The sequence below is a fragment of the Bos javanicus genome, chromosome 2 (assembly GCF_032452875.1).
Source record: "Bos javanicus breed banteng chromosome 2, ARS-OSU_banteng_1.0, whole genome shotgun sequence".
In the NCBI taxonomy this organism is placed as follows: Eukaryota; Metazoa; Chordata; class Mammalia; order Artiodactyla; family Bovidae; genus Bos; species Bos javanicus.
Genome location: NC_083869.1, coordinates 5,589,437 through 5,617,410, shown reverse-complemented (window position 1 = coordinate 5,617,410; position 27,974 = coordinate 5,589,437). Strand labels below are relative to the sequence as shown.

At 42.9% G+C, this 27,974-nt stretch overlaps 1 protein-coding gene across 3 annotated transcripts; it reads right to left on the bottom strand.

Annotated features, from left to right (window-relative positions):
• LOC133257099 (serine protease 58-like) lies at positions 1 to 27,974 on the bottom strand. Of its 3 annotated transcripts, XM_061432596.1 has the most exons (8): positions 27,652 to 27,974; positions 16,600 to 16,684; positions 16,337 to 16,454; positions 3,822 to 3,900; positions 2,932 to 3,109; positions 2,455 to 2,705; positions 1,687 to 1,835; positions 1 to 1,317 (listed from the first exon to the last, which is right to left on the bottom strand). In XM_061432596.1, exons 4-8 carry the CDS (start codon positions 3,862 to 3,864, stop codon positions 1,168 to 1,170), a joined length of 771 nt encoding a protein of 256 aa, XP_061288580.1. In that variant the 5' UTR covers positions 3,865 to 3,900; positions 16,337 to 16,454; positions 16,600 to 16,684; positions 27,652 to 27,974; the 3' UTR covers positions 1 to 1,167. The 3 variants fall into 3 exon arrangements, with proteins under 3 accessions (XP_061288580.1, XP_061288588.1, XP_061288577.1); XM_061432604.1 differs by lacking the exon at positions 27,652 to 27,974 and having other exon boundaries at positions 16,600 to 16,713; XM_061432593.1 differs by lacking the exons at positions 16,337 to 16,454; positions 16,600 to 16,684; positions 27,652 to 27,974 and adding an exon at positions 4,249 to 4,723.

The following is a 27,974-nucleotide window of genomic DNA, read 5'->3' as shown; positions in this document are numbered from 1 at the left end:
AATCAGCTGAACTGGAAGTTGGTGTAAGAAAGATTTTGGATCAGTGAGATCATTCTGGGCACACCCCCTCCAATCTACACAGGCTTATGTGCATATGCGTGTGCGCACGCACACACACACACACACAGACACACTTACAGCCACTCAGATTTCAGTATTTCTCCGTTGCTTCTAGTATTCTCTTTGCAGCCACCTAGGAGTTTTCTTGCTTAGCATTAGGAAAGATCTCTCCGGAGATTGTCCCTCTTTTCCTGTTGGTGATCTGACCCATTTAACTCCTCCCTCATCTCCTAACCTTTTTAAAGTCTATAATTAAAAAGAAAAAAGAAAAAAATTGGCTGTGCCTTGCAGCTTGTGGGAATCTTAGTTCCCTGACTGAAGATCGAGCGCAGGACCTCTGCAGTAAAAGCAGGGAGTGGAGTTCTAACCACTGGGCCACCAGGGAAGTCCCTGACGTCTTTATAATTCTTGTCCCCATAAAATTCTAGCCTCCATTTCTAACAGTAATACTGCCGGCAGCCTGTTTAACATCCCAGCATTACTGCCACTTGATTAGATATGAGAGAGTGAGACAGCACACACTGAAGGCTGACTCAGCAGTAAGTGATGTCAGACAGAGGAGGCAGCCAGAGGTGCTCAGTCTTACTGTCACATGTGCTTTGGAAGGCTGGGGAGCATGACTCCAGGAAGGTCTGAGGAGCCACAGCAGGTAAGTAGAGAGTTGGAAGAAAGGCAAGGAGTGGTGAGAAGTCATCCCATTTATGACAGCATGGTGTGCTTAGTCCCTACGGTCGTGTCCAACTCTGTGACCCCATGGACTGCAGCCCGCCAGGCTCCTCTGTCCATGGGGATGCTCCAGGCAAGAATATTGGAGTGGGTGGCCATGCCCTCCTCCAGGGGATCTTCCCGATCCAGGGATCAAACCCAGGTCTCCCACATTGTAGGTGGATTCTTTACCATCTGAGCCACATTATCCAGCTCAAATCCTTCAATGATCATTCAGGTTGGGACTGAGAAAGGAGAAGAGCATTCAAGAAGGAACAGAAGGAAGAGAAACCTTCTTACAACCAAAGACTCTATTCCCATCTTTTTCTGGGGCTAGAGGGAAACAGGGTCACGGATGGTAGACCCAGGTCTGAGGCTGCTGGGAGAGGGAACAGGGAGAGTTCAGTAAGCGCTGATGACTCTGTGGATCCAGTCTGTATAGCGAGAAACCTTGGTGTAGTAGCCAACGTCACCTCTCAGAACACACCCTTCTGACCAGGATAAGATCCCCTGGAGCTGATTTTGGCACAGGATTGGGGCAGCAAGTACTTCCTGTTAGAAAGAGGAGAGATGGGTCAGGCACAGTAGCCAGAACAAAGATAACCTCGTACCCAGTGCCCATCTGAGGAGCCCAGACAGAAAGATTCAGGTGATGAGGGTTGGGAGAAATGTCTGGTGGCCATCTGGGACCCGAGCCATCACTCACCCTAGGCTACATCAGCGGAAGCCATAGAGAAAGGAAACACTCAGGTGTCTCCACACTCACATTCATGTTCATTCAGGATTGGTTCTTCCTGGACCGCATTTACCTTGATCTCTTCTTGGATGTAAACAGGAAACTGGATTGTGTTGAAGGAGCTATGTGGACCCCCGAACAGTGTCCCAGAACAAACTTGGGAGGGCCCAAGGGGAAAGAATTACCTTACACGTGTGTTTGCTCTCCAGAGACAATCCTGCACAGAACATGTTCTCTGTGATCTTAACAGGCATTTTTCCTATAGGGGAAGCTTCACAATGTTCATTAGGGAAGCAAGAGACAGTCTGGTTTATCTTGACATCAGGCTTTGGCTCTGAGCATGTGCACATGCAGGGTGAGGGCGGGGTGGAGAGAGAGACAGGGTTTATTTTTCTTTGGTCCTTCACACATTCATCTCCCTCTCTTCTCTCCTCCCCTCCCTCTTATCTGTAATTAACCTCTCTGTCATTCAACGAAAGAAAAAATAAATTGAAAGGGAACCAGAGAAGAAAACAGATGAAACGAGAAAGCCAGCATCTGGTTCCGGTGCTGGACACTGCGTGCCTTGGACTTGGGTGTGCACGGCTTTACTTGTGAATTCTGTCAGTTTCTAAAGGAGGAGCCACATTCAGCGTCACCAGCAGGATGACCCTCAACCCCTTCCTCACCCATACACGCCCCCACCCTTCACCTGCATCTGAATGATAAATGAGTCAAGAATACAGGATTCCAGAGACCTCCAGCCATCCATAGCCATGTTACCCCTTATAAGACAAGGTCTATCCTATGACCAATTTTGGCCTCAATTTCCACATTCATAAAATTAGAAGTTAAGATGTATAAGTTCTCAGGACCCTAACAGCTCTCTTGATCTCTAATAATTCAATGATACGACAACCCTCACAGAGTGGGCAGTCAAGGAGCACTAAGAGTCCGTCTTGAGGGTCACTCACCAGAATTCTGCCATGACCAGCCCCAGCCAAAAACAGCGCAGTCGTCCATCCTGTTGGTCGTGGGGCTGGGCAGAGCTGCCAGTTTTACCTGGTCGTTGAGCTTTAGGGGGCGTGTCAGCTTGATGAGCACTATGTCATGCTCGGCAGAATCCTGTTTGAAACTTGGATGTGGGATAATAAGCATGGGTCTTAAGCTCTCCATCCTTTTTTGGAAATGCTCATCTGAAATAGCAATCTCCATCTCAAGAAATCTGGAACAGGCCATGAAGGATGAACAGAGGAAATAGATGTTATTCTATTGTTCATCTTGCATCATCCTACTGGGGAATCTAACTCATAACCACCAGGATCTATTTCCTGCCTCCTTCCAACCACCTCTTAGGTTTGAGAGTTCCCCCATGCAAGTCTCTTCAGGGTTGAGCCACCCTAGCGACTAAGAGCGGGGCATGCCTCTCACTCTAGGACCCCATCACTCACGGTAAGAAGCAGTGTGCTGCGGTGAGAACCCACTGTTTGTGGATCAGGGTCCCCAGACAGGTGTCCTTTTCTGAGTTCAGGAGGACCAAACAGGTTGATTCATTTTGGACGTTCTCCTGATAGAATTGCTCGACTGAGTCTGCCTGTTCTGCTGGTGGTGTTCCGGGCGTTGTTGCTGCTGTCGGATGGGGAGAGGAAGGCAGAATCTTAGAGGCAGGGGCAGACTTTCCAGAGGATGGGAGTCTGGAATGTTTTGTGTGGAAGTGCTTTGAAATGGTCCGTCTGTTTTTGGTGTATCAGGAACTGTTAAACTATTTTAGAACCTTCTGTTAATTTTCCCCTGGACCCCCCTCTGTGTTTGTGTCCTCCCTCTCACTCACACTTCCTCTCCCTTCCTTTCTTCCTTCTTCTCCTCAAACATCCTTCTTAGCTATATAGCAAAATCACATTTTTTTTTTTTTTGGTGCCAATATCCACCCTCTGTTGCGTAAAGTCTCATCTCAGTCTGAATCTTCTCTTGTGGTCATGGAGCCAGAGGAAAAGTCAGTGGAATCCAGTTACCTCTGAGAGTTCTAGGAAACTACCAATCCCTGGGGTCCTGAGCTCTTAACCTTCTGATGATCACTTGTGAAAGTCGCTCAGTTGTGTCCAACTCTTTGCGACCCCATGGACTATACAGTCCATGGAATTCTCCAGGCCAGAATACTGGAGTGGGTAGCCTTTCCCTTCTCCAGGGTGTCTTCCCAACCCAGGGATTGAACTCAGGTCTCCTGCATTGCAAGCGGATTCTTTCCCAGCTGAGCTACCCCTGTTATCTATACCCATTTCCTACTCTTTCTTCCAATATGAACTTTTCAAAATTTTAAGCCAAAATAGGAATCTGCACTCACCAGCCACTGTCAGAATAGTGAAGACTAGAAGGAAGCCATTCATGTCTGCTGTCTCCACACCCTCTTCCAGCAAGAAGACCTGGGAAGGGAGTGAATTACCAACCAGCCTGAGGCTCAGGAAGCTTTGCAAGGGGAGAAATTACACAAAGGGGTGGGGAGGTTCAAGGGAGCAAGTGACTCTGAACTAAGAGAGGATGGCATCAGAGGGAAGAAAGACAGTCCCTGTCTCTCTAGAGACACATTGCCCATACTCCACTGCAGTATGGGCAATTTATCCAAGGTGAGATGTCTGACCCCCAGGGGGAGGTGCTGTAAGCCAAGAACTTTGCTCTCCTTTATTGGAAAAGAGAAATCTCAGCTGGCCAGTCCTGTCTGCCCTCATCTACTGGTGATACTTCAGCTCTCTGTTGCCCTTAGGTTTACTCACCGATCCTCAGTCAGCGTGGCTGATCGCTTCCTCTCTGTGTGACATTTACCAGCACTTAACTTAAAAATAAACTCCCTCCTCTGTGAGGTGCAGGCCCCCTTCACCTAGCCCGCCGAGCCCTCTCACATGTCACACTGATCCTTGTCATGTGAGGACCTTTGCCCTCGTGTCACACTGGCCCTACCCCCCTGTCATCCTCTCCTCATGTCACACTGTCCTCATCTCCTGAAATCACAGGCTTTTAGGCCTCTTGCTTTGGCTCCCACACACACCTGAGCATCTCCCATCAATAACCTGCAGGCACCTACTTCTGCCCTGATCTGAATACCTTCTTCTCCTGTCAAATGCCCCTTGACTTCCTTCCTCAAAGGTCATCTATACACACCCTGGCTGGCAAGCAAGCACTGGCTTCTCCTCCAGCATTTAGTCAAATGGTGGTCCTGACTCTTGAATGTATCCCTCTGATTGGCTGTGAATGTTCAGCTGTGCTTTCTGAGTTGGTGGCTCAGAGGATAAAGTGTCTGCCTGCAATGCAGGAGACCCGGGTTCGATCACTGGGTTGAGAAGATCCCCTGGAAAAGGAAATGGCAACCCACTTCAGTATTCTTGCCTGGAGAATCCCATGGACAGAGGAGCCTGGCGGGCTACAGTCCACGGGGTCGCAGAGTTGGACACAACTGAGCGACTTCACTTTCACTTTTCACTTTTCTGAGTTCATAGTGGTCCTGACTCTTGAATTCATTCCTCTGATTGGCTGTGAATGTTTAGCTGTGCTTTCTGAGTTCATAGCCATAAGTGAGGTTTCCCACTCACTCTCTGATCTGGCCGCACCACTAACCACACTGAGGAACACTGCCTCTCTGCTCTCTATCTGCGCTGATTCTTGTCTGATACTCACTGAGCTCCACTTGTTCAGACTGGATTTTAAGAGCTCTCAGATTCCAATTTGAGTCCACTCCTCCAATCCCTTCAACCCTCAACCTAGAATATTAGTTGGAAAGACTGATGCTGAAGATGAAGCTCCAGAGTATTGGAGAAGAGCCAACTCATTGGAAAAGGCCCTGATACTGGGAAAGATTGAAGGCAGAAGGAGAAGGGGATGATGAGATGGTTGGATGGCATCACGGAATCAATGAATATGAATTTTAGCAAGCTCTGGGAGATAGTGAAGGACAGGGAAGTCTGGTGTGCTGCAGGTCATGGGGTCACAAAGAGTCGAACATGACCGAGGGACTGATCAACAATCACCTCCAATCCCCAAACGGTTTCCTGGAGCATTCTTTTTCTTTTTCCTCTATTTTGGACTTTCTACTATAGGCCAGCCAGTTTCCTCAGTGCTTTTTCCTTTGGCCATTACTGAGCATGCTTCCTTGCATTCTTTGGCTCATTGTACAGACATATTTGGGGGCAGTTACTTTACCTACTCTTTGTCAGGGGATCTGCCCCTACCCAAAACCCCCGCTGCATGGCTCAAGATTGGATGTCAGAAGGCCAGAAACCGAATCCTTAGAGGTCCACCTGGGTCAAAGTAGCTCTGCTTTGGTGCCCAATCCTGGTTCTTCCTAACCTGGGTCTGACACTTGCACACTCATAGCTCATCCTGCCAGACCCTCACATACTTCTGGAAGGTCTCAGACTCAAGCAGCTCTACTTACCTGGTTCATAACACCTTGACGTCCTTAAGGACAGGATTTATATCTGATTTAACAATGTGCCTCCAGACCCTAGCACGGTACCTGGCACCACACAGATTTTACACACACACACACACAACTTTTTTAGATGAATGAGTGAATACCACTTTTTATTTATCTTTTGACTTAAAGCCCTCAACAGCCTGCAACACTGACCTGACTCCAGGGAATCTATGCTCTCTGACTTGATTTAGGCCATTGCCCTGTGAGTTGTATTGGGAACAGTATTCCCAGATCATGGTCTTTGATTAAACCACCGATGAGGTACTGGACATCATTGACTTGAGATTTAATCTTTTCTTCTTTTAAAAGTTTAATTGAAGTATAATGACATACAGTAACTACACGTTTCAAGCGTAAAATTTGGTAAATTAATGAGCATATTCCCAAAAGATTCCTTCTGTCCCTTTGTAATGCCTTCTTTTGTCCCTCTCAACCACCACCTTTTCACCAGGCAACTACTAATCTGGTTTCTGTCACTATAGGTTCAGTTACACTTTCTAGAATTTTAGATAAATCACGCAGTATGTTTTCTTTTTTCAAAATCTGGCTACTTTCACTCAGCATAATTAATTTGAGATTCATAGATGCTATTGTGTAACTATAGAATTCATTTATTCTCACTGCTGAGTGATATTCCATTGTATTGGTATACCAAAATTTGCTAATTTATTTACCCATTGATGAACATTTGGGTTGTTTCCAGTTTGGGGCTGCTACAAATAAAACTTGCGTGAAATCACTATACATGTATGTCTTTATGTAGATATATGCTTCCTTTTCTCTTGGGTAAATAACTAGAGGTGGAAAGGGCTGGATTATGTATAGTAGGTGATGGTTTAACTTTTAACGGAATGGCCAAATTATTTTCCAAAGTATTTTACATTCTCACCAGAAGTGTATGAGAGTTCCAGTTCCTCTATATCATCACAAACACTTGATGTGCTCAGTCTTTTAAAAAAGTTTTTTTAATTGAGATATAATTGACAGATAACATTGTATTCATTTTACATATACAGTGTGCTCAGTCTTTTAATTTCAGCTGTCCTCATAACTGTGAAATAGTGTTTCATTTTTGTTCTAATTTGCAATTCCCTAATGACTAATGATGATGAACATCTTTACACGAACTTGTCATTCATGTATCTTTTTTCGATAGTATGTTCAAATCCACTAAAAATTCAATTCTTATAATTGAGATGTGAAGGTTTTAAAAAATATCTTCTAGATGGGAATCCTTCAATACTTCCAGAAGCTGGAGAAATGGACCCCTTCCTCCAGGTCCATCCACATGCCTCGTCCCTAGAATCAATTATTTTCAATTTCCTAATCTTTCTCTTTCCAAACTCCAAAGTAAGCAGCCACAGTCTTCATCACTGACATGTGTCCCATATATATTTTTATTTCAGCTGCTTTTCTTTCCACACAAGGTAGATGACCAGGTATACCACAGATCTCTTTCTTTCACTACTGTCTTCTAGGGCCATGTTTGAATGGGGTTATAATGTAGCAGTCCATTTCTGACTTTACACATACCAGGCAGACCCATCTGTATACCAAGCACAGGTTTTTCCTTTTCCAAGAGCTTGTCATAAGGGAAGGCAGGGAATCTCCCTGCCTCCCACCCCTAAAACGAGCATACGTGTAAATGGAGGAAGGGGCAACAGTGCCATGGTGGCGGGTGGCACAGGCATCTGAGCCATCTGCTCATGCAGCTTCCTTGTCCTCTGGCCCTGCCCAGGACCGATCCTACGTGTATCCCTTCTGTCCTGCTAGAATTCTGCCGGGGCCCACATGACATTATGATTCAGTGGAGCTGATAGAACACACCTTATGATGAACAATTCTGGTGTCATCGTCACTGGATATTCCAAGATCCGTTCTCTGTCTTTACCAGGGCATGGTAGCACATTAGGGACTACTTTCTGAATGGTCTCTGCTGCAGATGGCATAACATTGTTGCAGAACTCTACAGTCTATGTGGTATTCTCTTACTAGGGCCACAAAATTTCTTTCCCCATCACAGATATCTCTAATAGCATAGTTCTGCTAGGCTGTAAGATTCAAGGAGCAGGACTCCTCGCACCATAACCTGAGACTTCTTCGGAGCTTTTTCCTGTCCTGGACCCCACTCAGGAAATGGTTCAATGCAGTATTTCCAAGTGTTGAAGACGCCAACTCCAGAACCCCAAGAGCCCACTGGGTACGACGCTTCTTCTCAGTGCTGGGGTGTCTGGCGTGTCCCTGTCCCCTGAACAGTGATAAGGAGAACCGCTGAATCTGATGTATCTTTTACCCTCTAGAGCACATGCTTCTTGACAAGGCCTCTAACATTCTCACCACAGCTTAATCACTTGTTCTGATTAACCTGATGGAGTAGTTATCTGTTGCTCTCTTTGAAATTACACATCAGGTTAAAACAGTAAATGTTTATTATCTCGCAGTTTTTGTAGGTCAGGAATTCAGGAGTGGTGTACTTGAGTGATTCTGGCTCAAGGTCTCCCATGAGGTTACAGGCAAGATGCTGAGTCATCTGAAGGCTTGACTGGGCTAGAGGATATGCTTTTATTTAATACAATGGCTCACTTAAACGGCATTTGGCAGCAGGACTTAGTTCCTTTGCACATGAATCTCTCTGTAGGGCTACTTCAGAGTCCTTATCACACGGAACCTGACTTCTCTCATAGCAGGTGACCCAAGAGAGAGAGCAAGGAACGGAGCTGGATGTCTCAGAAGTCACACATCATCACGCTGCACCACTTTATTTGTTAGTCACTAAGTCCAGTCCACACTCAAGGGAAGAGAAATTAAGCTCCACCTCTTGAAGGAAGAGACACCAAAGGATTTGTGGGCATACTTGCAAACCACCACGCGTGGTATCTCTACTATAGTGGATCTCTGTGATGATATGCAGGATATCCAGGTGGTCCAGGTTTCTTAGGGCTCTCTCATGACTGAAGGAAAAAGAAAACGCCTGCATTATTAATGGGCATCTGTTACCTTTTCTTGTGCTCTGCTGTCCTTAGTCCTGCTTAGTTGTGTCCGACTCTTTGTGACCCTGTATACTGTAGCCCACCAGGCTCCTCTGTCCATGGGGATTCTCCAGGCAAGAATACTGAAGTGGGTTGCCATGCCCTCCTCCAGGGTATCTTGCCAATCCAGGGATCAGACCCAGGTCTCCCACATTGCAAGCAGATTCTTTACCGTCTGAGCCACCAGGGAAGCCCAAGAATACTGGAGTGGGTAGCCTATCCTTTCTCCAGGGAGTCTTCCCAACCCAGGAATTGAAGTGGGGTGTCCTGTATTGCAGCCAGATCCTTTACCAGCTGAGCTACCAGGGAAGCCCCTCTTTTCTTGGGGGGTGGAAATGAAATGAAGGCATTTGCAAGTCAACACGAGGTACACGAGGCCATATTAATGTGTTCCAGCAGAGATATTACATCTGGCATAGCAACTGTAACTAGGGCAACTATTCGGTTGAGTTTAGTGTTCTCCAGGATCAGACAGTTTTGTCAGGGCAAGACTGGTGAATTAAATGGGGATAAATGAGGAATATCATCCTATATTCTTCAGATCTTAAAGGGTAGCACTAATCTTTGCTACTTTCCCCAAGATGTGATACCGTTTTTAATTTACTATCTCAGTGAGGGAGCAAATGTTAGATATTTCACTTGGTCTTCCCAACTAATACAGCTTTTATCCCATAGTACAAGGGATCTTGTACTGGAGGTTCTGCCAGTTACCAAGCACGTCCATTCCAATTACACATGGGGGACCCAGAGAAATGAACTCTTCCATGGCATTTATCACCATCTAACCTAGCATATATCACACTTACTCATTTTTATTTATCGTCTATCTTCCCAATGGATATAATTTCTGCAAGGGAAGGCTCTTTTGCTTTTTTAAAAACTGATACATTTCCAGTGCCTACATTGTGCCTAATATGTCACAGAAACTTTATAGTTCTAGCACGTAGCAGACAGTCTGTAAATATTTGCTGGGTGAAAGAATAGTGACTCTCAATATGAGTTTATTTTTTGCTATTCTTATAATTGCTCCTAAGATTTTCCCATCTCTTTCAGTAAGAATGAATTCAAATGTGAAGTGTTCACTTTGGAACAAATTAGGGAAAGGCTCCTGCAGGAGGACCAGAGATGACCACTGGCCCCTCAACGGTCCCTTGGAACAGTGCATGTGTTGGTGATGAACTGAAAGGTGGAAGATGGGCCGTGAAGGACACCAAGGTTCTCAGGACCTTCTATATCTCTCTTCCCCCAGTGTGGGTTGAAGTATACATATTTGATGTCCCATGTTTTCCCATGGTAATTATTGGTGTTTTGAATCTCTTAAAATGAAATTTCTTGTTTTTAAAGAATTGAATTAGTCGTAAAATTTTAAATACTTTCAGGCTTTCTTTTGAAAACTTGGAAGATCTGCCTATTGCCATTTTTTCTGATGTTTAGAATTAGAGACCCATTTCAGATGGGGCATATACTTTTGTATTTTATCACAGTTCTCATCACTCCTTTTGTCTCTTTGATACTAAGGTTAAATGACTGTTGTCATTCATCAATATATGAATAGGATCATTTTTCTTAAAGAAGAAAGTGATATAGTCTTATATCCAAGTCCATATAAAAACTGGGGAAAATGAAATGTAGACAAGGAGAAGTATACATTTCAAGAAAAATGGAAGAATGTTTGTAGGAGGTAAGAGAGCACAAAGATCATTCCTGAGCATTTACTACATAACATGCAAACAGGTGGGAACACAGCATGCAATTCAAGGTACAGGGGGCTAGTGTCTGCAGTCCTTCTTAGTCCAATAAGAGAGAATAAATAGTATATTCTACTTAATTTGTAAGGTATTTCATTGTTTTTAAAAGAAAACCTATAATTCCCATTATTATGCACTGCTGCTAAGTCTCTTCAGTTGTGTCCGACTCTGTGCGACCACATAGACGTCAGCCCACCAGGCTCCCCCGTCCCTGAGATTCTCCAGGCAGGAACACTGGAGTGGGTTGCCATTTCCTTCTCCAATGCATGAAAGTGAAAAGTGAAAGTGGACTCTTAGCGACCCCATGGACTGCAGCCCACCAGGCTCTTCCATCCATGGGATTTTCCAGGCAAGAGTACTGGAGTGGGGTGCCATTGCCTTCTCCTATTATTATGCACAGCAATTTTTAATTTCTTTTCTTTCCATGTCGATATCAACCCCCCAAGATCTGTACTGTCTCACTCCAACTCCCAAATTTTGCCCTTTGGAAATGGAACTACAGAGGGAATTCAGTGCTAGTTCATATGCTTAATAACGGTAGCTTCCTTATTTACATAAAGAAAAGTTTTGCTATTCTAGTTCAAAAGAGAGTTAATCTCACCCAAGGACCTTTATTTTCTTCAATTCTAATATGGGGGGGGGGCGGGTTCAGTTCAGTCATTCAGTCGTGTCTTTGCAACTCTTTGCGACCCATGAATCGCAGCACGACAGGCCTCCCTGTCCATCACCAACTCCCGGAGTCCACGCAAACCCATGTCCATCGAGTCGGTGATGCCATCCAACCATCTCGTCCTCTGTCGTCCCCTTCTCCTCCTGCCCCCAATCCCTCCCAGCATCACAGTCTTTTCCAATGAGTCAACTCTTTGCATCAGGTGGCCAAAGTATTGAGAACTTCAGCTTCAACGTCAGTGCTACCAATGAACACTTAGGACTGATCTCCTTTAGAATGGACTGGTTGGATCTCCTTGCAGGTCAAGGGACTCTCAAGAGTCTTCTCCAACACCACAGTTCAAAAGCATCAATTCTTCGGTGCTCAGCTTTCTTCATAGTCCAGCTCTCACATCCATACATGACCACTGGAAAAACCATAGCCTTGACTAGACAGACCTTTGTTGACAAAGTAATGTCTCTGCTTTTTAATATGCTATCTAGGTTGGTCATAACTTTCCTTCCAAGGAGTAAGTGTCTTTTAATTTCATGGCTGCAATCACCGTCTGCAGTGATTTTGGAGCCCAGAAAAATAAAGTCAGCCACTGTTTCTACTGTTTCCCCATCTATTTGCCATGAAGTGATGGGACCGGATGCCATGATCTTACTTTTCTGAATGTTGAGCTTTCAGCCAACTTTTTCACTCTCCTCTTTCACCTTCATCAAGAGGCTCTTTAGTTCTTCTTCACTTTCTGCCATAAGGGTGATGTCATCTGCATATCTGAGATTATTGATATTTCTCCTGGCAATCTTAATTCCAGCTTGTGCTTCCTCCAGCCCAGCGTTTCTCATGATGTACTCTGCATATAAGTTAAATAAACAGGGTGACAATATACAGCCTTGATGTACTCCTTTTCCTATCTGGAACCAGTTCCTTGTTCCATGTCCAGTTCTAACTGTTGCTTCCTGACCTGCATGCAGGTTTCTCAAGACAGCTTGCCTGGTGGCTCAGATGGGGGGCAGGTAGGAAGGGATTTATCCTTCTAGTTGCTTTTTAGTTGATGGTTTTAGGATCCAATAACCATAATTGCAACAATAAAATTAAATTTCAGGTTAATAGTTTGAATTCTGAGATGTTTTTAGCTAGAAAATATGCATGATGACTAGAAAAATGTAACAACATCAGGTAAAATTATTTAGATGTTTTATTAAAAGGCCAAACACAAATCTATCATAATACGGGCATTTAGCTAAGCTTAAATAGTAATTAGATTATGGTGCATAGGTGTCAAACTCTTGTAAGGAAACAAGAGTGTTCTTATATCTATCTGAATATGTCTTTCTCCTTCTATCACTTTTTCCATTTTCATTTAAATCAATTTTAAAGATAAAGGAGTCACTGAGCCCAATATTCACTGATAGCCAAGCAGCAGCTTTTGGGTGTGAACCAGACTGGGGATGACTCACTGGAAGCCAAATGTTCGTATGGAAAGCTCCCCCTAAAATGGCATGAAAGCAAATATTTATAAACATGTTACAAAAGCATTGTGGAACCCTTGGGAGGAGGGGTTAAAATATTGCCACACATTCCTAATTACACCATTTTGATAAAACACTGCTTTGCTACAATGGAGGCTGGCCCAAGCCTTACGCCTTTCAGACACAAGGTTGCTATAATTGGTGTGACTGTCCTGACTCACAGTACTTCTTATTTTGAAATATGGTTCTATTTTGATAACCTCAGCCCAATCTGTATTTTGAATGCGTTAAAAAATTCATATGCTACTTGTGAAAATGTTCAGTTTCCTATAGATAGGTCTCTCAGTTGCAATCTACCCAGGGGTCGCAAGAAAGGAGTGATTAAAAATGGAAACGTATTTCTTGTTGAGCAAATATTTACCTCAAATTGTATATTTAAATTCTACACCATGATGTTGACTGTTGTATTAAATGCCCTTGTCCACCCTCTCAAACAAATTAAAAAAAATTGTTTTTATTCTGATAGATATTTTTGGTACATACCAGTTTCCTGTTACACTTAGGCCCTAGAACCCATGACTCAGACGACCTGGGTCCGTGGGAAGTCAGCTCCTGTTAGAAAAGCTCTGAAAAGAAGGCGATGGAAGTGGTGGAAGCGTGGTGCTTTTCTGTCTAGTCCTGATTTGAAAAGGAACCAAGGAATGAAGAGGCGATCAGGCCAAGAGGCCAGTCCTCCTGCAAAGCCCAACTACCTGCCCTTTCCCAAGGCCCCTACTAGGGTTCCTAGGTCTGTTGGCACATTTCAAAAAGTACATTGAGTCAGCCAGCCATGACAGTTGAACTCACTGAACTTAGTGAAGTGAAAGTCCCTCAGTCGTGTCCAGCTGTTTGCGACCCCATGGACTCTACAGTCCATGGAATTCTCCAGGCCTGAATACTGGAGTGGGTAGCCTTTCCCTTCCCCAGGGGACCATCCCAACCCAGGGAGCAAACCCAGATCTCCCACATTGCAGGCGGATTCCTTACCAGCTGAGCCACAAGGGAAGCCCACTGAAGTTAGCAGCAGCAATTTTTTTAGAATTTTGTCTTGTTTATGGGTCAAAAACTCAGTCTATATAACAAAAGGAAGTCTATCAGAGAAGGAATAAATAAATAAAGCTGTAGTATTAAAGTGAAAAAAAAAAAAACCACTTTGTCTTGTATCCAAGAAATCAATAACAACTCCTTTCAATTATACCTGTGTTGTATATGTTAATAAGGTGACTCTTGGTAGGCATGATTTAATCAGTCATAACCATGTATGGAACCGCCATCAAATTCCCTAAATGATAAAGTTCAGGGAGCTCCCTGATGAGTGAACCCATTAATTCCCTAAATGATAAAGCTCAGGGAGCTCCCTGAAGAGTGAGCACATTGAGGTGCTGGGAGGGTGGTATTCCTAGAGGGCTCTGTGCCATCAGCCCCCTGAGACAATCCTAGACCTTGTCTGGTACACTTCTTCCAATTGGTTGTTCCTGAGTTGTCTCCTTTTTCATAAACTGGTCGTAGCAAGTCAACCATTTATGATTTCTGTAAGCTGTTCAAACAAATTATGAAACCTGAGGGGGAGGCAATGGGAACGCTCGATTTATAGCCTGTCAGTCAGAAGTATAGATGCCCTGGGACTTGAGACGGTTGTCTAAAGAGGGGGTAGTCTTGTAGGAATGAGTCCTTAACCTGTGGGGTCTGCACTGACCGGGGGGTCTGCTACTGTCAGAACTAAACTGTGGGGCACCTCGTTGATATCTGGAGGGTTGGAAAATTGGCTAGTGTGAGGGAAAAAACCCACAGATTTGGTGTCAGAAGTATTGTTAGCAAAAAACAGTTCACTGTGCTTTTATGATTTCAGTAAGCTAGAATATGTATCAGGTTTGCCAAATCCATATGAAAAAACATACATGTAGGTTCTAGTCTACTGGGTAGATGAGACAAGACTCAGCTGACTCACAGATACGTGGAAATAGATCAAACAAGTAGCATGTGTTTGAAAGGAACACTTTAGTTAGACAAGGAGTGGGGATTTTTTGACAATCGTTTTGAATGTGAGTCAGAGTGTAGGTTTGAGTGGGTGAGCATGTGGGTGGATACATCTGTGGGTGTCAGAAAGAGACAGCCACGGATAGATGGCTGCAGTTCCCTAGCTAGTAAAATGACTATAATAGTAAGATAAATTTAAAAGCATAGAGCTCCACGGAGCCCTTTAAAATAGTTTTAGACACATGATGTCTACAGACAGGCTTATTTAAAATACCAATTGCTTCCCACAAAGACTTTAAATTACTCCCTCCTTACACAATACCAGACAATTTTCATTTACCACTTACTTGAAATTTGGTAATTATCACAAATTACCCTAACTTACATTGCTAGTAGTCCAAACCATTTAAAAACGGGAAAATTGAGATAATTGGGCTGCATTTCTTATCTAGAAAGTGACCTTCAGCTGTTCACAGACCAAGAAATGATAGCAAATAACTTCCACAGAAATAGGAGCTAAAGAAGAAGGATTTTATTTATTTACAGCTGTGACAAGATGGTTTCTGATATACTTATCTGCATGAAATAAACAGGTGATACAAGAAGTAAAAAGACATGGAAAAGGCAATGTGATTTCTTGCCTGCTTTTACTGGAGAATAATAATAATGGTGAAGTGAAATCTATGCACAGAGACTTCATTTAACAAAAAATTCACAGATGTTCACTGTTTGGGGCAATTCCATGATGACGTTTCTAGATCCTGGCAAGTGTGAATCTATGGGCAAGTCCACAACTCACAAAAGCTGCAAAGAACATCACTGGAGACTAAAGGCAATAATCCCAGAATGACAGAGATGATGGATCAACAGGCACAGGATAGGTAGTCACTCGGTACACAGCTCCCATATCAGAGCCTCTGTGATGTGCCTCCCTGCGGTGCTTGCCTGTAGAATGACACCCTGCATCTGCCCTCAAGGCACTAGCTCATAGGCACTGTTTGTGCCAGGTCAACGGAGGAAACCATAACTAATTCTTCATTCATCAACAGTGATTTTTTTTCAAAACAAAAACCTTTTCCTAATTATAAAAATAATGCATGATCATTATTAACAAATTCAGGTAGAAGAGAAAAGCAGCATTCAATGAGTTTTGGAGAATTCATTTAAAGTCATTAGATACCAAAGGAGTATAAAGGGTCTGTGCTTCATCTCATACTCCTTCTTTGTAAACTCACTTCTCCACTCCTTGCCACGCATCACTTTTCATGATTAATTAATGGAGAGCAAGTGATACAACATACTTGCCTAGCAGGGCAATCTGTCTATATACTATTATTGTTTCTCACATACTGTTTCTCACATAATACACTTTTATTTCATACTGTACTTCAGGCCTGGAAACATCCAAAACTATATCTGCCTCCTATTCGTATTAATATCACTCCTGCACTCACAAGAAGGGAGCACTCACCTCTCTCTGCTCTAAAGTCCTGATTCTTTACCCTTAGAGCCGAGCTAGGAAGTCAAATTCCACGTAAGCAGTCTGAGAATGATGAGTGGTGGCTTTGAGTCTCCTTGAGGTTCAGAACCTTTAATGCAGAGGGTGAACAGATACAGAATGTGTGAGCCTCCTGTATGTCAGGACAAGACAGGCTAACATTGCAGTTACCCAATTAATCTGAAATCCCAGTGGCTTAACCCAAGAAAGATTTAATTCTTGCTCTTGTTACATACCCATTGCAGATGGGAAGGCCGTCTTATTCAAAGACCAGGATGATGGAGTTTCTGCCATCTTGTGGCTGCAACAGCTCCTTCGTCCCTGTAGAAAGAGAGAGAAGGGATTCTCAGTGGGCTTTCCACTGCCTCTGCCCAGAAGGACTGCCTGTGGCTTCTGCTCACATTTCATTGGCCATAGCTAATCACATGGTCTTCCAAACTTCAAAGGAGCTGAGGAATTTGGAGAACAGATGAAATGATTAGCTAAAACTGTCTCTCACCTAAACTGTCCCACACTTAAACCTAAGTGTACGTTTTTGACACAGGCTGACATTATCCAAAATCAAGTAAGTGATATCTACTTATGTCAGTTTTCTACTCCTTTTGACATGAATATTTGAGAGTGAGAAGAAGGTAAAGAAGAATATATTGTACACATAAACAGTTTTTTATATATATAAGATAATTACTGTATACATAATAGCATTTTATTTTCTATAACAGGTATTCGAGAAGGAAGATGTTGATTGTGAAAGAGAAAACCATAGCCAAACCCTCATTTTTAGCCACTGATTCCAATTTGGGTTAACTGAAAGCAGCAGCAAGCTTGGATTTGTAAGGGTGGACTAATTTCTGCAACAATTAGTTATCTCTGGTCTTTGGAATTCCAGAAATTTTTTTTCTTTTGTGTATCTGAATTTTTTAATTTTCCTACAATTTCCCTGGTTAAGACAACGGAATTTATTATTGCATATGTGACAGTTCTGTGTAGGTGTTTGATGAGTGGCCTTCCAGTGATTCTATTTCTAGAATTTTATCCTGGGAAAATAAACAGCTAATATAAACATTTGGCCACCTCATGCGAAGAGTTGACTCATTGGAAAAGACTCTGATGCTGGGTGGGATTGGGGGCAGAAGGAGAAGGGGACGACAGAGGATGAGATGGTTGGATGGCATCACTGACTTGATGGACATGAGTCTGAGTGAACTCTGGGAGTTGGTGATGGACAGGGAGGCCTGGCGTGCTGCGATCCATGGGGTCGCAAAGAGTCGGACACGACTGAGCAACTGAACTGAACTGAACTGAATATAAACAAATGCATGCACAAGTGTATTTATTATAGTATGGGGCTTCCAAGGTGGCTCAGACAGTAAAGAATCTGCCTGCAATGCAGGAGACCTGGTTCAATCTCTGGGTCAGGAAGATTCTCTGGAGAAGGGATTGACAACCCACTCCAGTATTCTTGCCTGGAGAAATCCACGGACAGAGGAGCCTGGGGGGCTATATAGTCCATGGGATCACAATGAGTTGGACACGACTCGACTAACACACACATTGTTAATAAGGGGAAACACTTTCATGACACTTCATACCTCCAGCAATTGAAGGTAAATTAATAATGGTAATTCTAATAAAATATCATGAATGATGCCATAGATGTCTTCAGTAATGATGAACAATGTTCGTTATACATTAAGTTAAAATGAAAAGTGAAAGTAAAATTAATCAGTTGCCTCCAACTCTTTGTGACCCCTGCAGTGTAGCCCATCAGGCTCCTCTGTCCATGGAATTCTCCAGGCAAAAATACTGGAGTGGATTGCCAATTCCCCCTCCAAGGGATCTTCCCAACCCAGGGGGTGAACCCAGATCTCCTGCATTGCAGGCAGATTCTTTACCAGCTGAGTCACCAGGAAGCCCTTAAGTAAAAATACCTGTTTATAAATCTCTATGTCTAGAATATTCTCATTTGTATTTTTGCTTCCCTGGTGGCTCAGTGGTAAAGAACCCGCCTGCCAATGCAGAAGATGCAGGTTCAATCCCTGGGTCAGGAAGATCCCCAAAGAAGGAAATGGCAACCCACTACAGTATTCTTATCTGCAAAATCCCATGGACAGAGGAGTCTGATGGGCTAGAGTTCACGGGGTTGAAAAGAGTTGGATACAACTTAGCGAATTAAAACAACAGCAACAACAAATACATGTATATACGCATACACACAATATATATATCAAATAAAATGAGAATATTCTAGACATAGAAGGTTTGTATATATATAATTTTTGCTTAAAGTGATGTTTTTCTTTAAAAAAAAAAGAAATTTATTTTTTATTTTAAAGCAAAAAAAGAAAACGCTTGATGTTTAAAACAAAAACTCAAGAGTTTTAATCCATAGACATCTCAAAGGAAAAACAGAATACCACCTGGTTACCCACACTGGCTCTATCTTCCGGACAGCCCCTGCTGGAGCACCTTGATGCAGCCCCAGCCATCGTGGTGCGGATGGGTGGGTGGAGGGGGTGGGGAGCCAAGTTCTTGGTAGGCCCTTGTCTCAGTGCCCGGCTTGAGCTAACTGCGGAGCCCATACATAGCTGCTGCTCTTCATTCCTTACCTCCCTCACTCTGACAATGGTCTGCTTTCTTTCCTCTGAGTAGGAAACCTGCAGAGGCAGCTGGCTTGGGATATTTTGTGTAGGCATGTGAGTTATATGTAAATCACATGCCCAGACACTAAGAATCGTTTCTCAGATGGCGCAAGTCAAGAATATTTGCCTTGAGTTTGTGTTACACCTAAAAGAGAGCACATACTTCTGATATTTCTCTTAATTTCTTCCAGAATAAATCAAGCCACTGTCAGGAGAGGTTTGGCTTTTCCAGTTCGCTATTCATTTTGAAGTTATCCATGCATGCATGCTTATAAACATTAAATCATTTTCAAAGAAATTCTACCACAGTTGAATTCAAAGTGAAGAGCCAGAACGTAATAGTTTTATCCAAGAATCAACATCCTTTACAGTTTGAATAATGTAATATGAATTTATAACAGCCCAAAGAGGAAAACATTTTTAACTACTTTCAGTATTGAGAATAGTGATTTTATGAACCGTAGACTTCACTCAGCAAAATCATACATCTCTTATTTATACATATAAACACACATCCCAAATTTTATTACTATCTGTTAAAATTATAGCAGCTATATTCAATTCAAAATTAATTCAAAGAGGTGTACTTTTTAAAAAGATAACACCTACACTTAAAAGTCAAAGCCAATTTTGCTTTTATATTAAAGACTCACTTTTATTCAATCAGTATACTCTCTTCTGAAAATTATGAAACTGAGGGAAAAAAAAAAAGACAACACCAAACACTTTGTTTGCTGATTTATAATTAGCCTATATTAGCCTAGGCCATTGTTTTGGTATTTGGAAGCAGGTTGAAAAAAAAGAACTACTGATAATTATATGTAACTCATTCTGATTTTACTGATTCAGTCCAGATGCCGGGAGCCAGCGTGAGGAATTCCGCCCGTGGCAAAGGTCATGAGGAAGGAGGCTCAGCATACGCAAAGGCGGGATCGAGCCTCAGGAGTCCCCCTGGAAATTTTCGAGCATCTACCCCCAAAACCAGAGTCTGCCTACTTTACTGCTTTGTGCTCTCACCTACACCTCTGACTTTATGGGGGGCTGTCCCCCACCACCTCTCTCTGAAAAAGAGTTAACTTACAGCTCCAGTTGATAAAGTTCCTGGGTGTGACAAGAGTGTTTCAACCTACAAACTCCTCTGAAAGTTATTCCGGCCACATGTGATTGTTCACAGCCTCCCTCCCAACTGTGAGAGGCATGAGATGTTCTAAACTGTCTAAATACAGATTCCTTTGAGCAGTTAAAAGATTGATTAGAAATTGTATTGGTGAAGGGTTTTTCACTTGTTAGGCCAATGTTTGCTGCTAAGTTTCCATATCCCTTACCTACTGTGTCCCTGGCAGTGTATTGATTAATATAATTGGTGTATAGGAATGTAAGTAGTAGCTTTAATGTTTGTAACCTTGGACCCTTGAGTTAATTCTGTTCTTGTTATAGCCCACCACACCTTTGCCCTATAGGAATGCAACTTTATCTAATACTTTTGGAGGGTGGCGCCTGACTTTAGAATAATCACCTTTAGAGAAAAATAAGTTTTCTGAAGAAAGGATCTTAAAATGTTAACAGGCCTCTTGGCCAGAAGATGATGTAATTCACCTAAACTTTTGCATATGATACGTTTGCAGGAAGAAAGCCTGGCTTACTGCTAATTCTACCCCTTCCTCCATTTTCCTCTATGCACAACTTAAGGTATAAAAACTACTTTGGAAAATAAAGTGCGGGCCTTGTTCACCAAAACTTGGCCTCCCCATGTCGTTCTTTCTCTCACCTTCTGGCTGAATTCCCATCATGAGCGTGGAGGCTCGTCAAGCCTACTAATTTTGCCTGGGCTTCTAAGGTCTGACCGGGGAGGCCTTAGTATCTCTTCTCCTTCGGGAGAATGGGAAGACGCCTGCAGCCTACGTAAGTGACGTAAATTCCTTATTTTGGAATTTTATTAGCCTTCCACGTAAACCAAGTTATTCAGCCTCTTTTCTCCACTGAATTTTCTCACTGAGATATCCTTATTTACCACTCTTTATATCTTTAATTCTATTGTAACCTGATTGCCGAAGCCATCTCCCCTTCGAATTCCCTGGATCCAACGGGGCTGGACCCCGGCACAGTTCAGTTGCTCAGTTGTGCCCAAATCTTTTCTACCCCATGGACTGCAGCACGCCAGGATTCCCTGTCCATCATCAATTCCTGGAGATTGCTCAAACTCATGTCCATCGAGTCAGTGATGCCATCCAATCATCTCATCCTCTGGTTTCCCTTTCTCCTCCTGCCTTCAATCTTTCCCAGCATCAGGGTCTTTTCCAATGAGTCAGTTCTTCACATCAGGTGGCCAAAACATTGGAGTTTCAGCTTCAGCATCAGTCCTTCCAATGAATAATCAGGGCTAATTTCCTTTAGGATTGACTGGTTAAATCTCCTTGCAGTCCAAGGGACTCTCAAGACTCTTCTCCAACACCACAGTTCAAAAGCATCAATTTTTCAGCGCTCAGCTTTCTTTATAGTCCAGCTCTCACATCCATATATGACTACTGGAAAAACCATAGCTTTGACTAGACAGACCTTTGTTGGCAAAGTAATGTCTTTGCTTTTCAGCATGCTGTCTAGGTTAGTCATAGCTTTTCTTCCAAGAAGCAAGCATCTTTTAATTTCATGGCTGTAGTCACCATCTGCAGTGATTTTGGAGCCCCCAAAAATAAAGTGTCTCACTGTTTCCATTGTTTCCCCATTTCTTTGCCATCAAGTGATGGGCCTGGATGCCATGATCTTAGTTTTCTGAATGTTGAGTTTTAAGCTTTTTCACTCTCCTCTTTCACTTTCATCAAGAGGCTCTTTAGTTCTTCTTCACTTTCTGCCATAAGGGTAGTGTCATCTGCATATCTGAGGTTATTGATATTTCTCCCGACAATCTTGATTCCAGCTTGTGCTTCATCCAGCCTGGCATTTCTCATGATGTACTCTGCATATAAGTTAAATAAGCAGGGTGACAATATACAGACTTGATGTACTCCTTTCACGATTTGGAACCAGTCTGTTGTTCCATGTCCAGTTCTGTTACTTCCTGACCTGCATACAGGTTTCTCAGGAGGCAGGCAAAGTGGTCTATTTCCATCTCTTGAAGAATTTTCCACAGTTTGTTGTGATTCACACAGTCAATGACTTTGGTGTAATCAATAAAGCAGAAAAGATGTTTTTCTGGAACTCTCTTGCTTTCTCAATGATCCAAGAGGTGTTAGCAATTTGTTCTCTGGTTCCTCTGCGTTTTCTAAATCCAGCTTGAACATCTAGAAGTTCTCGGTTTACATACTGCTGAAGCCTGGCTTGGAGAATTTTGAGCTTTACTTTACTAGCATGTGAGATGAATGCAATTGTGTGGTAGTTTGAGCATTCTTTGGCATTGCCTTTCTTTGGGATTGGAATGAAAACTGACCTTTTCCAGTCCTGTGGCCACTACTGAGTTTTCCAAATTTCCTGGCATATTGAGTGTAGCACTTTCACAGCATCATCTTTCAGGATTTGAAAGAGCTCAACTGGAATTCCATCACCTCCACTAGCTTTGTTCGTAGTGATGCTTCCTAAAGGCCACTTGACTTTGCATTCCAGGATATCTGGCTCTAGGTGAGTGATCACACCATCATGGTTCTCTGGGTCATGAAGATATTTTTAATATAGTTCTTCTGTGTATTCTTGCCACCTGTTCTTAATATCTTCTGTTTCTGTTAGGTCCATACCATTTCTGTCCTTTATTGATTAGCAGTAAATTAAGAATTCTCTTTCCTAACAGAGAAGGATAAGATGTTAATTTTCATAAGCATTCAGGATTTTAATAGGCTGGAGAAGACTCTTGAGAGTCCCTTGAACAGCAAGGAGATCAATCCAGTCAATCCCAAAAAAAAATCAACCCTGAATATTCATTGGAAAGACTGATGCTGAAGCTGAAACTCCAATACCTTGGCCACCTGATGCAAAGAGCCGACTCATTAGAAAAGACCTTGATGCTGGGAAAGATTGAGGGCAGGAGGAGAAGGGGATGACAGAGGATGAGAAGGTTGGATAGCATCATTGACTCAATGGACATGAGTTTGAGCAAATTCCGGGAGATAATGGAGGACGGAGGAACCTGGCTTGTACAGTCTATGAGGTCACAAAAGTTGAACACGACTTAGCAACTGCACAGTAGTAAGAAGGGAATTAGTCCTTGAGGGGTGAGGAAATAAAGTGCCAGTGCTGAGCTGAAAAGGCAAGGGAAACAGACCTTGGCAGGGCCCTTTGCCTCTTTCAAGATTTCCTGAAAGGATCCAGCTAAGAATTGCCATAAATAACTCTCTTGCTAAGGTACAGCTTTTGCTACCACAAAGGACATGAACCAGCATAAAAGGTGTGTTCTGGAAGGAAGACTTACACTCATACCTCAGTGTTACTGCTCCTCTGGAGACCTTGTCTGTCTTCCCTTATTGGCTACTCCCATTGAGCACCAGCCGTAAATGCTGATCATTTGCTCCTGACTCACCATTCCCTCCTGGAGGAGGAAATGGCAACCCACGCCAGTATTCTTGCTGGGGAAATCTCATGGACAGAGGAGCCTGGCGGGCTACAGTACATGGGGTCGCAGAGCGTCAGTCACGACAGAGACTGAGAACACTGTTCCCAGCCTCTGACCTCCTCAGTTGGAGCCTTGTTAAAAAGACCTTAGTCAGGCTGGGTCATCCCTCCTCTCCACGTGGTCATGGAGCTTTTCCACTGCTGAACTCAGACAGTGTGAGGAGGGTTCACTGTATTGGGCAGGAAGAATATAAAGCAGCTCACTTACTTCACCTGAGAACTATCCTGAAATAGTGTTGGGACCAGTGGAAGGGACCCGTGAAATTATAAAGGTAACTAAGTGTATGGCTTGTTCTCTGATACCTAGGCATCAGATAATAAGAAAAAGTAAAATTTGGCAGCTCAAGCGTACTGTGTTAAATCTCTTTGACAAAGAAGCTGTGTGATGTTTTCCTAATTCCCACTCACACGTATCAGCCATCCTCTCTTCCATATAACACTTAGCCTCCGACACTTGACTACCCTGCATCTCCCACCGACCCAGCAGTGAACCCATTTACATGCCCTTGAACCCTTTCACTGTTACACAGGCACCAGGGAACTCTGTGGAATGCCCTTCTGTATGTGTCGGCTTTTGCTTCCTTTCACATCTAGAACACGACTTTCCTTAGTTGAACAGGTTCTCTGTTAACCTGTGTACTGTTACATAATAATGCATAGGGGTGTGCATCTCAGCCATCAGCAGATGCTTAAATCCTGATGGCGGTTTAAATCAACCATCGGTGCGTATAAAATGCACGTTGCGTGTCTGTAGATTTGTACGTTCCGAGAGGTATAAACCCCTGTGTCTCTCTGGGTACCTGTGCTTAGGCACCCGTGCTGTGTTTACGCGTGTGTGAGTCCACATCTGTATACAGTTGTATGCATGTCTTACGGCCCAGTCAATAGCATCCTGTAAAGTATGGCCATTTGCTTCCACATTTCGGTATCTAGCAGAGCTATCCTCTTGGATTTTTTTTAACTTTATTTTTACTGTGGTAAAACATATGTAACAAACAATTTACCATTTTAACCCATTTTGAGTATATGATCCGGTGGCACTAACCACATTCACAGTGCTGGGCACACAGTCACCGCTGTCTAGTCCCCAGATTTTTCATCACTCAAAAGGAAACTGTAACCAGTAACTCCCAGTTCCCCTTCTCTCAACCCCTGGGACCTTCTAATCTACTCTCTACCTCTATGATTTTGCCTAATGTTTTCAAGGCTCATTCTTGTTGGAGCATGTATGGGAACTTCGGTTACATGGACACACCACGTTTTATTTCTGTTTATTCATTGTGGACACACTTGCATTGCTTCTACCTTTTCATCATTGTGAATAATGCTGAAATTAGCACATGCGTCTGAGTACCTGTTCAAGTTCCTGTTTTTAATCCTTTTGGGTATATACCTACAAGATGAATGGCTGAGTCATATGGTGATTTTATGTCTAGCTTTTTGAGGAACCTCCAGATTGTTCCCGCAGTGGCTTCACAGTACCATGAGCAATGGATGAGGGTTCCAATTTCTCTACATCCTTGCCAGCATTTGTTGTTTTCTTCTTTTTTAAAAAATAATAAGCTTGCTAATGGGCTTGAAGTGGTAACTAACTCTGATTTTGACTTGCATTTCTCTAATGATTTTGACTTGCATGTCTCTAATGATTAGTGATGTTAAGCATCTTTTAATGTGCCTGTTGCTTTTACTGCTAAGTCACTTCAGTCATGTCCAACTCTTTGAGACCTTATGGACCATAGCCCACCAGGCTCCTCTGTCCATGGGATTCTCCAGGCAAGAATACTGGAGTGGGTCCCCATGCCCTCCTCCAGGGGATCTTCCCAACCCCAGGGATCGAACCAGTCTCATGTCTCCTGCATTGGCAGGTGGGTTCTTTACCACCAGCACCACCTATCTTTAGAGAAATGTCTGTTCAAGTCCTTGCCTGTTTTTAAGTGGGTTGTTTGCTCATTGTTGTTGCATTGGAATTCTTTATATACTCTGGACATCAATTCTTTATCAGATATATGATTTGCAAATATATTCTCCCAGTCTGTAGGTTTACTTCTCACTTTCCTGATAATATCCTTTGAGGCACAAAAGTTTCTACTTTCGATGAAATCCAATTTATCGATTTTTTCTTTTGTTGCTCAGGCTTTTGGTGTCATATCTAAGAATTTATTGCCAAATCTAAGGTCATGAAGATTTCCACTATGTTTTCTCCCAAGATATTTATCATTTCAGCTCTTATATTTAGATTACTGACTCATTCTGAGTTAATTGTTGTATATTGTGTGAGGTAGTGGCCCACCTCTACCAGAACTATTTGTAGAAGAGACTGCTCTTTTCCAATTAAATGGACTTGGTACCCTTGTCAAGTGCTTCCCAGGTGGTGTTAGTGGTAAAGCACCCACCTGCCAATGCTGGAGATGAAAGAGACGCAGGTTCAATTCCTAGGTTGGGAAGATCCCCTGGAGGAGGCAAACCACTCCAGTATTCTTGCCTGGAGAATCCCATGGACAGAGAAGCCTGGTACAGTCCACAGGGTACCAAAGAGTCAGACACAACTGAGTGACAAAGCCCAGCATAATACCCTTGCCAAACACTGATCATAGTGTTTGTTTGTTTGTGAACTATCAATCTTATTTTGCTGACTTGCATGAACCACGCTGTTTTGACTACTATGGGCTTGTCGTAAGCTTTGAAATCAGGACATGTGGGTTCTCTGGTTTTCTTTTTAAGACTGCTTTGTATACTCAGAGCCCCTTGCAATCCTATATGAAATTTAAGATTGGCTTTTTCAGGTCTGCAAAAAGGGATGTTGGAGTTTTGCTAGAGATTGTGTTGAATCTGTAGATTGCTTTGGATATGATTACCATGCTCACAATGGTAAGTTTTACTCCCCACGAACATGGCATGTCTTTTCACTTATTCAGGTCTTTAAGTTCTTTCAACAATGTTTTGTAGCTTTCAGTGTACAAGTCTTTCATCTTTTTGGTTAAATTTATTCCTAGGTATTTTTTTTTACCCTTTCCTTTTAATTGACTTGAAATCTTCCACTGTAATTACTAGACAATAATGTGTCCATAGCACACAGAACAGTGCTTGGCACATAGCAGACACTGAACAAATGCTAATTGAATAAAAGAATCTCCAAAATCATAGGATCTTAGAACTTTGAGGAAACACTCCTACCAATTCTTTTCTTCTAAAGATGAAGTAAGGTTGTTCAGGGACTTCCCTAGTGGTTCACTGGTAAGGAATCTACTTGCCAACAGGAGATGCGGGTTTGATCCCTGGGTCAGGAAGATCCCCTGGAGAAGGGAACATCAGCCAGTATTCTTGTCTGGGAAGTCCCGTGGACAGATAGGTCTAGCAAGCTGTAGTCCATGGCCTTGCAAGAGCATCAACTTAGCAACAACAAAGAGGGTGTTCAGACTGGGTAAGTGAATTGTTCCAAACAGCACTTAGCCAGTAGCAGAACCAGAAGTTCACATCACTAAGAGTTTTCTGTGGATCAAAATGTGGTCATTATATGCCAAGATTCTGCCTGCTGGAATAAGTGAATGTGTCTGTAAACTTGGATGCTTTTCTTTGGGTATGGGAATTTTTTCAGAATCTGATTTCTTATACTTTTAAATGAATCTTAGGGTTCATTTAGGATTCAAATGAATCATAGGATTATACAAAGGTTTAGTATACTTACAAAAGTATCCAATGTGAACACAAAAGTGTATATACTTCAGCAAATGAGGTTATTAAAATGGACTATCTGGAGATATGTATCTATGAGGGCATCATAAATGGAAGTTTCTAGGAGTGTGTGTGTGTCTCTGTGTATCTGTGTTAGATGAGATGGCTGAGTGTCATTGTGGAAATAAATTTAGCCCTTCAGATCTTTCCTCACTCACAGCAGATGACCCTTCACTAGACTTTACTGCCTAAAGAACTTGTTTCATTATAGAATTACTTCCATTAAGAGCATGAGTGGAGAAAAACAGAAGTGTATCCTTGCTTACAAGCTGAGACATTCCGTAGTGTGCTTCAAGAACAATCACTCGCTGTTCTTACGTTTTGCTTTTTCCTGAAGTAGGGTCAGCCGGCCGGGACAGAGGCTCAGTGCTGCCTGATGCGGGCTCCGTTCCACAGCTGGTCAGTCCCCGGGCCATTCTCTTCTTTCTCCTGATCTAGGCTTCTCCCGGGGCCTCCCAAAGATGGCCAGGAACCATCAGTCTAGGAATCATCTCTGAGTCAACAGTGAGAGATCAGCAACTCTCTGACTCCGGAATTTGGCAGGCTGAATAAGAGAATTTCGAACTGCCTACTCAATATCCCCTCACTCTCCTAACTCCTCCAATTTGCTTGTGGGCACGAATGTACTTAGGGAAAACAAA